The sequence below is a fragment of the Ovis canadensis genome, chromosome 18 (genome assembly GCF_042477335.2).
Source record: "Ovis canadensis isolate MfBH-ARS-UI-01 breed Bighorn chromosome 18, ARS-UI_OviCan_v2, whole genome shotgun sequence".
In the NCBI taxonomy this organism is placed as follows: domain Eukaryota; kingdom Metazoa; phylum Chordata; class Mammalia; order Artiodactyla; family Bovidae; genus Ovis; species Ovis canadensis.
Window position 1 is genome coordinate 26,874,233 of NC_091262.1, and position 13,131 is coordinate 26,887,363.

Consider the following 13,131-nt stretch of genomic DNA (forward strand, 5'->3'; position numbering starts at 1 on the left):
GTGGGTCCTCTGGGCTCCCCTCGCGCCCCAGCCTCCAGGGCGCATGGGGAGACCAGCTTCTGAGCAGCTGTCCAGCGAGCCTTTGAGTAAACAAACCCTCTGGCTGTAGGATTACATTTCAGAGGAAAGGAATTGGGACTTCTCCTCTGTCTTGTTAAAAATGTGTGTTTTGGCCCCAGTGGAAGGGTCCTTTGTCTCTTCTATAACTTCTCTGGGCTTGCTGGGTCCCGTGAAGCTCAATACAGGCAGTTTGTTTAAAACCACCGTTCGCTGTCTCTCTGTGGAGGCTCCTGGTTTAGCGGGACCTGGCACCAGAAGAGAAAAACGACGGCCACGGGGAGGTGTGCTGTTGAGGATGGGCCAGCCGCATCACTGCTCATTTCCCTCCCTGTTCCCTGAATCCCCCCCTTGTTGGGCAGGGGGTGCTGTGGCAGTTGTGGCAAGCTGCCCTCCTGCTCATTTTCCCCACTCCCTGCTGGTGCCCCCAGGCCCAGAGGAAGCAGATCCGTAACTAGAGACACCAGGATAGGAGCCCAAGTCTGACTCTGACTCGGGCCTCTGTCTAGAACCAGATGTTCCTTCTCAAGCTGTATCCCAGAGGCTGCCCCCTGCCCCCTGGGGACCCTTGGGGAGTTTCAGATTCCCTGTAGCCACGTCCCTTTCGCCCTTTCCTCAGACCAGGATGCTGGTGAGCAGCCCTGTGGGAAGGGGCCGTTGGTTGTCTTGGAAAACCAGTTGACTGGTAGGCCCTGAATGGAAACTTGGACAGCATCGTCACCAAGACCCTTCATATGTGTGGTTCTTTGCCTCTAGGACCAGAACAAAGGTCCTGGGGTTTTAAAGGGTTTGATGAAATGGGAAAATTCTACTTACGTGTGGAAGGTTTGTTGTTAGAATGTGGGAGAATCAGAAGATGGTGTTTATCCTCACAGCCGTGCTTGCGTTCCTTTGAGACCCACTGACGGTCAGAGCTCCTTGTTTGTGTGTGACCGAAAGCCCTGGCTGGACAGGCTTTGTTGACAATGAGGGTAGTTTGTTGGTGTCGAGGAGAGCTGGCATCATAGGCGATCTGGAGCAGGGTCTTTCCTTCCAGTCTCCTCTACCGTGTTGGTTTATTTTCCATTCCTTTCTTTAAAAAACAAAAAACAAAAAAAAAACTTTTATTTGCATTTTTTTTTGGGGGGTGGCATTTATTCCTGGGCTGTTTTTATTTCTTGAGTTTCTTCCAGGGTATCTTTTTTCTCCTGTATGACCTCCTTTTCTGGTTTAGGGACAATCTGTTCTTTTTGCAGTGCGGATCCTCTCCGTGTGGCAGGGAAAGCTCAGCTTGATCCGACCCTGAGCTCTGTAAGTCCTGCTCTGCATCTTGAGGGCTTGGTTCGCCTGGACCTGCTCCGTGATCAGAGAATCTACATCTAAACCTGTAAATTCAGCACCACTCTCTGCATTTCTGAGCTTGTGCTGTCAAAATTCAGCACTCTCTTTGGACCAGCGACCCTGCGTCCAGCCCCATTGTTTGGCCCGTGCGCACCTGCCGACTCCCGTGTTGTAACACTGGAATGGCATGCATTGCGCCTTTGAAGTGACACCCGTCACATTCATGGTGGTTTTCCAGATATGCATACCCTTCATGGCCTGGGCAGTTTCACGGGTGTTCTTAAAGTGAACGCGAAGATTCGAACCTCTTGGTTTGCATGATTTTATGGGGGTTTTTTGGGTCAGGTGAATGGCGAACCATTTTTAGAGGTCACCTCAGAGACCGCTTACCAGAAAAGGATATTTTCCGTCTCTAGAAGGTGGCGAGGTGGCTCTCACCTGGGTGATTCCCTGCCTCTTTGCTGCCTGCCCAGCAAAGGTCACTGGCTCTGATTAGTCACATACTCCCCCCAGCCTCCCAGTCAGGGCCTCGGGGTGGCAATACACTGATTTTGACTCAGACTTAAGTCCCAGGTCCACTCCTGGAACTGGGGGTGTGGCCAGTGGTCAGGCCTCCTCTTCCCCTAGGGACCATGGGGCAAAGGGGTTCACAAAGGATACAGATGCCCTAAGGAGGGAGGAGACGGAGGCTGGCCTGTCCCAAACCAACTCGTGTCCAGGAGTCACTATTAGAAAGCGTTTATTATGAGCAGTCAGCCCCGATTGCTTTGAAATAGGACTGTGTGAGCTGTGTTAAGCAGCAAGTTCCAGAAAAATGTATACCAAGGGCAGAGAGTTCCCTGGTGTTAAAGTTAAGTGGAGGCGGACTCTAATGGAGTGTGGGGTGAGCTTGCAGAAAGAGTGAGCGGAGAACTGGAGCCTTCCTCTTGGCCAGCACGAGGTGGTTCAAGGTGACGTCCAGGGAGGTTTGTGCTGGGGCAGCCCACGGTCCTCGGTCCTAGAGACGTCGACCTCCCTGAGCCTTGGTGTCCTCGTCTGTAACACAGAGGTAACAGTGCTGCCTCACGTGTGTGCGTGTTAGGTCCCTTCAGTCGTGTCCAACTCTGTGTGACCCTGTGGACTGTAGCCCACCAGCCTCTTCTGTCCTTGGGATTCTCCAGGCAAGAATACTGGAGTGGGTTGCTGTGCCCTCCTCCAGAGGATCCTCCAGTCCAGGGACTGAACCCGTGTCTCTTGTGTCTAACCTGCATTGGCAGACAGGTTCTTTACCCCTGGCATCACATGGGAAGCCCATTGCCTTATAGGATGATTTATGTCTTGCATGTGATCTTAGTGTTAATTGGTTAGCTGGCACTCAGGAGGAGCTCAACTCTTAGGGAAAAGATAACTTAGACCAGAGGTCCCCAACCCTAACTGGCTCGTGCCTGTTAGGGACATGGTTGCATAGCAAGAAGTGAGCAGTGGGTGAATCAAAACTACTTTGCTCCTCCCCACTTCCCTGGAAAAATTGTCTTCCATGAAGTTGGTCCCTGGTGCCAAAAAGGTTGGGGGTGGCTGTGTTAGAGCATTCTGAAGAGACAGCAGGCCTCGGCGCACTTGTATGCGCTCCCAGTGAGTCTGTTTCCCCCTTGTCTCACATCTTCCTCCCCAAGGCAGGATGACTCCATTCTCTGACTCCAGTCCAGCGAGGCTCAGGAGTCAGAGGGTCTGCAGGAAATGCCGACTGACCTTGTTCCTGCACTTCCCTGCTTCTGACTCCCACACGGTAAAGAAAGAGCTCACCTTTCAATCTGAGAAACACACGAGCCACCCCTGCCCCACCCCATCCTGGCCCAGTCTAGTTGTATGCAGGGGTTTCCCTCCAGTGCGGCCCTGCCAGCTTCACGGCTTCTGCCACAGATGAAGCTGAGCCTCTTTCAACCTCTCCCAAATACTGGTTTCCCCTTAGTAACAGACCCCGTAGCAAAACAGCAGGAATTACTCCCCTTTTGTGAAGGGTGTTGTGTCTCAGAGATTTGTTGGAAATGCAGTGTCTCCATTGTTTCAGAACTGGTGTTTGATGTATGCATGAGGGTTCCTGCAGAGGATTGTTAGATGGGGTTCTCCAGAGAAATGGAACCAAGAATGAGTGCGTGTGTGTTGTGTATGTGTGTGTACATATACAGGCCAGAAATCTAAGAAGAGCTAAGATTTCAGTTCTGAAGGCAGAAAAACAAAAATGGTGTCCCAGCCCCCAGGTAGAGGCATTCTCTCCTCCTTGTGTGAGGTCAGTCCTTCTTGTCTACTCAGGCCTTTGACTCATTGGGTGAGGCCCACCTGCACTGGGGAGGGCGATATGCTTTGCTCAGTCTACCGATTCCGGGGTTAATCTCAACCACAATCGCTCTCTCAGACACATCCAGAAATAGTGCTTAAGCAAATGTTGGGGTACCCTGTGGCCCAGTCAAGTCAATGCATAAAATTAACTGTCACACCTTTGGTGTAATCTTGAGGTTTAAATTATCTTTTCAGGTGACCTGGTTTGGAATGGCTGGTGTTAAAGCAAGTAGGCCATGGTGTTCTAGAGGCTGGGCTGTGTCCTAGCTTCTCCCAGGGGTAGGTGTTTACGGGTCTATGTTAAGCTCAGTAGGTTAATTTTCTCATCGAAAGACTGTATAAGCAGTCAGGAAGAAGGAAGGTGATTCTGTGGGTGATGGGGATTCGTTCCCGTGAAGCAAGGCTGAAGTCAGAGCCCCCAGAATCTTTTCCCCGGGTCAGCAGTCAGTCCTGCTCCAGAACCAGTGACTTAGTGAGGTTTCAGGTTCCAAGGGCAGCCTGAGGCGTACAGTCCAGATTTTGCATGCTCTAAGCCTCGTGATGTTTGAGAGATGGTTACCAACAGTGGTGACTTCATCCAGAAATCATCTGGGTGCCAGTCTCTTTGGGCATCTATAGGAGCCTTCTTGAGCCCTTGGGTCCACAGGCCGTCTCCTGTTCTAGTGTTCCAGATGCTCGTGCAGGTGTGTGTGCCCAGTGGGCATCCCTGGCACTGGGCACAGCTAACAGAAGGGCAAGTCCTTTCCAAAGTCAGGTGTTCCCCTGAACAGCTGTGATTCATCAGGGCGGAGATAGGAGACTTCCTGAGAAAGGTGTGGTGTTTGGGTCAGTGTACTTTCGGGGCTTGACCCTGGTCTAGAGGGCTCGGGGGTGGATGGTTTTCCTTGTGGCTTTGTCGTGGGTTGCCTGTGGTGTATGGAGCCATTTCTGGGCTTGAATGTCTCCATCCAGCATTGGAGATTAAATTGGTCAGGGTTTGTAAGTCCTCTGAGGCAGAACAAAAGATCTATTTTATTCCATTGCCGGGAGGTGGAGGGAAAACAAGAATCTTGATGGCAAGAATCTGGACTAGCGGGGTTTATCACGTTAGCATTTAAGCTCCCACACAAACCTGCTTCCAAAATACTGCTGTCCTGTGGCCCTGGGGAGGCCGCTGGCTGTGCCCCTCTTACGTCTTAACCACCTGGCTTGGCGTTTGCACCTTGCTGCATCGTGCTTGAAATCCATGTGGTTTCACACACACACACACACACACACACGCACACACACACACACACACACGGTGCTTGTGATGGAAGCAGAATGACAGATTGCTTTGTAATGAGGCTAGGGGGTTGTCAGGCTGTATACCTGATGCCCCAAAGTCTCTACACAGAGAACCACGGGCAGCAAATACTATAGGCTCTGTAGGTTGCTTTATGTCAAAGGTGTAGATAAATATATATATTTTCTATGTAAATAATCCTTTCACAGATCATGTTTTTGATGAATACTAGGCAAGAAAAGAGCTTCCTTGGGCTTCCCTGGTGGCTCAGACAGTGAAGAATCTGCCTGCGATGCTGGAGACCGTAGTTTGATCTCTGAGTTGGGAAGATCCCCTGGAGGAGGGCATGGCAACCCACTCCAGTCTTCTTGCCTGGAAAATTTCATGGACAGAGGAGCCTTGCGGGCTACAGTCCATGGGGTCGCAAAGAGCTGGACACAACTGAGAGACTTATACTTTCTTTCTTCAAGAAAAGAGCAAGTTGCTGTTCCTAAGAAATTCTTACTTGAAGGTGAACTTCTGTTTTCACTCTTTTGCAAACTTCCTGAGGCATTTCGTGTGCTGGGGACAGAGAGACCCCACATGTGTCTTTGACATGGTCTCCATGCAGGTACGGCTTACGGCCTGTGGGAAGTATGTTTAGAGAATATGATTCTTCAGTGCCCTATTTGTGATTTGGGGGTGGTGGTGCTTTGACTGGTTTCTCACAGACAGTTTCAAAAATTTTTTTTCAAAAGAGGAACATCAGAGGATACAAGGCATTTGGGAAAAAGTTCAAAATAGTGGAGAAATAAATGCATAGAGCATCAGTAGTCGTAAAACAGTATTGTTCCCTGTGGCATCATAAACTCTCAGTGTGGCCTGGTCAATGCTGCATGCTTCGTAGAGGTCTGACACTGGAGACCGGAAGGCAGGCTTGCTCAGCGGTTTCCTGGCGGCCCTTAGTGGACGTCTACCGTCCCAGAGGTAAAAGCCTAGGGTCACAGCTCCCGATGCTCGTAAATCCTTGTGACAGAAACTATACTCATTTGTCCAAGTCCTTGTCATATGAGAGAGGCCGTAGGCCGTTTAACTCCTTTTTGTTGATTCTTTTTTAAAAATTTATTTATTTGGCTGTTTCAGGTATTGGTTGCGGCACACAGGATGTTTCAGCTGGGGCATGCGGGCTCTAGCTTCCCTACCAGGGATTGAACCCCGTCCCCTGCACAGAGAGCGCAGAGTTTTGGCCACTGGACCCCGAAGGAAGTCCCTCTCTGTTGATTCTTTTCACTAGCAGCCCTTTTTGCCAAGAGCCTGCTGCCTGGGCTGACTGAATGTCTCGTCTCACTTCATCCTCCCTGGCCTGTCCTCAGCCCATTTTCTTTATGAGGACGCTGAGGCCTTGGGAGATTGACTGACTTGCCTGTGATCACACAGGTAGAAAGCGGCCCAGCCTGGGTTCTGATTCACTGGGCCGGCCCGTGGGGCAGCGCACACAGTGGTGCCAGGCGGTGATGCCTGTGCTTGGAGCAGTGACCTGCGGCACAGCAGGGCTGGGGCAAGGGTGAGGGGCCGGGGGATGCGGGGACGAGGTGCCTCAGGCCTGGCCCAGGGAGTGGCTGAGCTCCATCCACGGTGGACATTCTGATCTTTGGCTCGTCGTGGGTTTTTTTTGCCTTACTTTTCCTTTTGAAAATCTTGCGTTTGGGTGTTATGGAGCCTGATCCCTGGGCTTCACAGCGCTCAGGGCACATCTTTGCTTTGTGGGTGAGGACCAACGAGGGATGCTGAGGTCAGGATCCCGCCCGAGGTCCCGTGGCCAGAAGTGAAGGAGCTGGGTGGGGTTTTGCCAGATCTCCTGGGAGCTGGGCTGGGGGTGGCAGCGTGGCTGACTTCAGTGGGCATCGCCCTGGTCTCAGGCATGTGCTTCCCCTCGTCCAGGTCCGGGAAGAGGCTGAAGAAGACCCGCAAGTATGACATCATCACCACTCCCGCTGAGCGAGTGGAAATGGCCCCGCTGAACGAAGAGGATGATGAGGACGAGGACTCCACAGTATTTGACATCAAATACAGGTACCGGGGGGCTTTCCTGGTGGCTTGGTGGTGAAAGAAGCCACTTGCCAAGCAAGAGATGCAAGTTTGATCTCTGGGTCGGGAAGATCCCCTGGAGAGGGACATGGCAACCCACTCCAGTATTCATGCCTGGGAAATCCCAGGGACAGAGGAGCCTGGCGGGCGACAGTCCTCGGGGTCACAAGGAGGTGGACACGACTGAGCGACTAGACGACCACAGAGGCTGGGTGGGGACAGTGGCCTCCTCCTGGGCTCCCAGACTCAGGAAGGTGGGGGGGTCCACCTTGGAAGACACTGAGTGCCCAGGAGTATAATCTTGTTTTCTGGCTGTCTTTGACCTTGGAGCGTTCTGTGTATGTGGGGAGAAGTGCTCTGATCCCTTCTGGGAATGCACAGCACCCAGGAAGCCAGCAGGGAAATGGGTCTTCTCAGCTCTTTCCAGATGCTGACACTTTAGGGTGAAAGTGAAAGTGTTATCCGCTCAGTTGTGTCCAACTCTTTGCAACCCCATGGGCTGTAGCCCACCAGGCTCCTCTGTCCATGGGATTCTCCAGGCAAGAATCCTGGAGTGGGTTGCTGTTTCCTTCTCTGGGGGATCTTCCCGACCCAGGGGTTGAACCCGGGACTCCCTCACTGGGAGGAGCCAGCTTTACAGAAGCAAAAGGGGGGCTGGATTTCAGACCATGAGCTTCCTGAGCACAGGCTGGCAGGGATCTGGTGCACGCAGCCTCCTGTGCCTCACGCCAAGCACATGAATGGAAACTGCTCTTTCAGGCTTGCTTAGCTGGTAATGGAGCATGTGGGGTGGGGGCTACTCCTTGGATGGAACTGACTTCTGAGTTCCAAAGGCAGGTGTGTTTCTTTTAAGGTTGCCTGTGGAAAGGTCAGAATGACTGTGTGACTTCAGGACTGTCTTTTGGGTTTTGGCTCCTTTTGGGGTGTACTGCGTTTGGGTCTGTGGGATTCTCAGTGTGAAAGCTGGGGTGACTGGAGTTTATTTATTTATTTATGGCTGTCTTTGGCCTTCGCTGCGGCATATGAGTGTGGGTGTGGACTCTATAGTGGGGGCACACGGGCTCTCCATGGCTCATGGGCTCCAGAGCACCCAGGCTCAGTGGCTAGAATGTGTGGGCCTCACTGCCCTGAGCCATGTGGGATCCCAGCTCGCCAACCAGTGATCAGACCTGTATCCCTGGAAAATGGCCGTCCCAACACTGGACTGCCAGGGAGGTCTTGGCGAATGTAGTTTAGAGATGAGGGCGTGGAAACCCAGAGAGGGGCCCTGGGTTGGCCAAGGTCTCAGGTCTTAGTGGCAAAAGTGAGACCTGAATACAGGCTGGGCCCAATCTGGAGATTCCACCCTCCCCCACAGGGTTCTGTAGAGAAACAGAATCAGTAGGGTATGTGTATACAGGGAGAGGCTTGTTACAAAGGTCCAGGTCTGAAGGCCTGGGAACCAGGAGAGCCCACGGTGTGAGTTCCAGCGGGAGTGCAGGGGAAGACCAGTGCCTTGGCTCAAAACAGGCACAGAGCAAATCTCCCTTATGCTGCCTTTTGTGCTGTTCAGGCCTCCAACAGGTTGGATGAGAGCTACCCACGCTGGGGAGGGCAATCTGCTTTACTGAATCGACCCAGACAATTGTTAATCTCAGCAAGAACACCCTCCCGGATACACCCAGACTACTGAATATTTGGGAACCGTGTCACCCAGCCAGGTTGACCCATAAGAGTCACATTGCACACAGATTTCCCATGACTGAGAAAGTCAGTCGGTTCAGTTCAGTCCCTCAGTCCTGTCTGACTCTTTGTGACCTCATGGACAGTAGCACCCCAGGCCTCCCTGTCCATTGCCAACTCCCGGAGCTTGCTCAAACTCATGTCCATCGAGTCAGTGATGCCATCCAACCATCTCATCCTCTGTCGTCCCCTTCTCCTCCTGCCTTCAATCTTTCCCAGCATCAGGGTCTTTTCCAATGAGTCAGCTCTTCGCATCAGGTGGCCAAAGTATTGGAGCTTAAGCTTTAGCATCAGTCCTTCCAATGAATATTCAGGACTGATTTAGGATTGACTGGTTTGATCTCCTTGCAGTCCAAGGGACTCTTAAGAGTCCTCTCCAACACCACAGTTCAAAAGCATCAATTCTTCAGTGCTCAGCTTTCTTTATGGTCCAACTCTCACAACCATAGGTGACTACTGGAAAAACCATAGCTTTGACTAGATGGACCTTTGTCAGTAAAGTAATGTCTCTGCTTTTTAATATGCTGTCTAGCTTGGTCATAGTCTTTCTTCCAGGGAGCAAATATAGGTCGTCCATATCTCTCCTGAATTGTCCTTTTCTAGCACGACGTTGGGTGTACTTGGCTGTAAATGAGTTAGATTCGAGAAAGAAGTGTTTGGGATTTTGATGAGAGCTGTGTTGACCCTGTAGATTGATTTAAAGAGAATCAGCCCTTTGTACTAGGTGGAGTACATCGGACAGAGAAAGACATATGATGTGATATCGCGTATGTGTGGAATTAACAAATACAGCAAAGTAGTGAATATAACAAAATAAAAAGAGGCAGACTCACACATACAGAGAACAAACTAGTGGTTACCAGTGAGGAGAGGGCAACGGGAGGGGCAAGATGGGGGTCGGGGATTCAGAAGTACAGCCTACTAGGTATAAAGGTAGCCGCAGAGATATATTGCACCACACGGGGATATAGCCAGTACTTTATAATACCATAAATGGCGTATAATCTTTAAACGTTTTTCCTTCAAAAAGTTTGAATCATTATATTGCATACCTGTAACTTACATAATGCTGTATATCAACTATACCTCAATAAGAAAAAATAAAGAGAATCAGGCCCTTTTACGTTCTGCTCATCCATGAGTGTGGAATGACTTCCCATTGATTTAGGTATTTTAAGAAATGTCTTTCAAAAACTTCTCCATTAATGTATTATGAATTTTTGCTAGATATATTCCAAGGTGTTTTACATTCTGGTACATATATTTTTTACTTTCAAATGCTATTTTATTTATACTCATGTCTGAAAAAAATGTACTATTGTGTTCACGTACATACTGATATTAGAAAAAGAGTTGTTAATGAATCACACATAAATTTCATGGAGAATGCACAACATTAAGACATGGGTTTGTTATATATAGAGGAACAAACCATTAATGATGGTTTGCATTTTAGGTAAATAACAGCCCCCTTTGAGAAGAATCAAAACAATTACTAATATGCATCTGTACTGCAGAATACCATATACATAAGAAGTGGTTATACTGATTTTATTGCAAGTCACAGAAATAAAATGAAATGTGAAGACAACGCTGTCTTCATTGAGTCACAATGGAAAGGCTTGGCTGCATCTTGCAGGCCTGCTGGGGTTATTATACAATAGGGAGCCCTGGATGGCTTTAGTGGATCACGAACTGTTTTGATTCTGAGCCATGGAATAGGATTTCATTTGTATTTGGTGTCTGAGCTGACTCCTTGGGGGCTGCTATGGATGGAGTGATTTTTGTTGTAGCCCCAGGTCTGACTGCATAAGAAAAGCCTGAGTAAAGAAATATAGTAGTCTGTCTGGACAGTCCTAACTGTAGGCTTGTTCCTGAGTATAGGTGGGAAGAGGGTGTGGATATAAGTATTACTGTGGTCTGAACACGGCTGGGTGGAAGTCGTGTCCGATGGCATGAGGAGGAGGAACGTACTGAACCCACTGTCAGACCAAGAGCCTTCCCCAGTGAATCTCAGTGCTTCAGACAATGGAGCAAGTTCCTTTCCTAGGAACAATCAGGGCTGTGTTGGCATTGCTCCACTTTCCTGCGCTGTCGGTTGACATACAGCACTGTACAAGTTGAAGGAGGACATACGGCATACACGTATTGGGAAATGATTGCCACAGTAAGTTCAGTTGACATCTAGCACCGCACATAGTTAGCCATTTTTTTTCCTTGTGATGAGAACTTCTGGGATCCACTTTCCAGGCAGCTCTCAGGTCCGCCGTGCAGCAGTGTTACCTGGGGTCATCGCATTGCGCATTGCCTTCCCAGGATGTCTTCATCTCCCACCTGGGAGCTTGAACCCTTTTTACCCCCTTTGCCCAGTTCTCCCGTCCCCAGGGCCCTGACTCTGATAACTGCAGATCTCATCTCCTTTTCTATGAGTTTGGTTTTTCTGAATTCCACATATAAGTGAGATCACACAGTGTCTTTCTCAGTCTGACTTGCTTCACCAAACGTGGTGCCCTCATGGTCCGTCTGTGGCCTTGTAAATGGCAGGATTCCTTTCTGTTTGGTGCTGAGGAGTGTTCCACTTGTGTGTGTGTGTGTGTATACCACACTTTATTGATTTGTCTGTCAGTGGACGCTTAGGCAGATGATTGCATGGAACCACCTGGTAGGTGTTAAGGTAGCAGACAACACTTCTGCTGTTTGAGAATCTGAGTCTGCTCCCTGGTCTGTGGCCACGCTCTGGAGTGTGCTGTTTGGTAGCTGTAGTAACGCCCCCCGACCCCCCGCTCCGGCCCCGTTCTCTAAGTCACACAGCAGTAGCATGGGGCCCTTTCACCCGTGGTGATTTTTAATACAGGAATCACTTAAGGTCCCCCAGGCGCCTCTGAGCCTCTCCTCCACCCTGATTCTGGGCAGAAAGTCGGGACCCAGCAAGTCCATTCCTATCAGTCTTTCATCCCCAACCATCTACTGTAATGACTCCCGTGTCCCGCCGGATCAGCATCCATGCCTGCGTTTCTGCTTCTGGGGCTGCAGGCTTCTCTCTGCTGTCACTTTGGGGACAGCTTCAAAGACAAGTACCTCTGCAAGCCGCTGCCACACGATTCATGACCTCAATCTGAGCTTCCTTTTTAAAAGTATCGCTTTCTTACTTTTTGTTCATGGTGTCTAGAAATACAGTTGATTTTTTAAAAAGAGTGATTTTAAAAATGTCCAGCAGCCTCATTAAACTCCTATGAATTCTAGTGTGTAACTGTGGATTCTTTTGAGATTTCTATATCTATATATCACGTGAGACTAATAGGAGTGCCTCCCTTTCCCTCAAGTCCTTCATCATTTTACCCTTTTTTTTTTTAAAAAAAAAAAAAAAGCCTTCTTGGTCTCTAAGTCTTTGTTAAATAGAAGTGATGGTAATAGGCATCCGGTCTTATTCTTGACCTTAACGGGTGTGCTTTCAGTATTGACACAACAGCAGTGTTTGCTATACAAACCATATAGGGTTTGTAGATTTTTTTCCAAGAAGCTTCCCTCTATTCACAGTTTGCTAATGTTGATTTTATTAAATGTATTTCTTAGCTCTATTGAGAATATGATACTTTTTCCTTTAATCTGTTAAGGTGGTGAACTTATAATTATTTATTTTTTCACCCTAAAATTAAATCAGTTTTGCATTCCTGAGACAAAAGGAGTTTGGTCCTGGTCATGGTTTTATTCACATTGCTACCTTCAGTTTGCTGATATTTTGCTTGGGACTTTCTTGTTTCTCTTAGAGGCTGAGATTGGTTTGTAATTTTCCTATTTTGTCATATCCTTGTCAGGCTTTGCCCAAAGAAGGGTAATGCCGAAGAATGTTCAAACTACCGCACAATGGCACTCGTCTTACACTCTAGCAGAGTAATGCTCAAAATTCTCCAAGCCAGGCTTCAACAGTGTGTGAACCATGGACTTCCAGATGTTCAAGCTGGTTTTGGAAAAGGCAGAGGAACCCGAGATCAAACTGCCAACATCTGTTGGATCATAGAAAAACAAGAGAGTTACAGAAAAACATATACTTCTGGTTTATTGACCACACCAAAGCCTTGGACTGTGTGGATCACAACAAACTATGGAAGATTCTTCAAGAGATGAAAATACCGAACCACCTGACCTGCCTCCTGAGAAATGTGTGTGCAGGTCAAGAAGCAACAGTTAGAACTGGACATGGAACAACAGACTGTTTCCAAATAGGAAAAGGTGTATGTCAAGGCTATATATTGTCACCCTGCTTATTTAACTTATATGCAGAGTACATCATGAGAAACGCTGGGCTGGAAGAAGCACAAGCTGGAATCAAGATTGCTGGGAGAAATATCAATAACCTCAGATTCGCAGATGATACCACCCTTATG

General features: G+C 49.0%; 1 protein-coding gene across 2 annotated transcripts in view; it reads left to right on the forward strand.

Annotated features, from left to right (window-relative positions):
* FAM174B (family with sequence similarity 174 member B) overlaps window positions 1–13,131 on the forward strand; it is a 143,422-nt gene that overhangs the window by 118,487 nt on the left and 11,804 nt on the right. For both annotated transcript variants that reach the window (XM_069559936.1, XM_069559935.1), the window contains one exon: window positions 6,878–7,009. In XM_069559936.1, coding sequence (XP_069416037.1) covers window positions 6,878–7,009 — 132 coding nt within the window. The remainder of the gene's footprint in view (window positions 1–6,877; window positions 7,010–13,131) is intronic.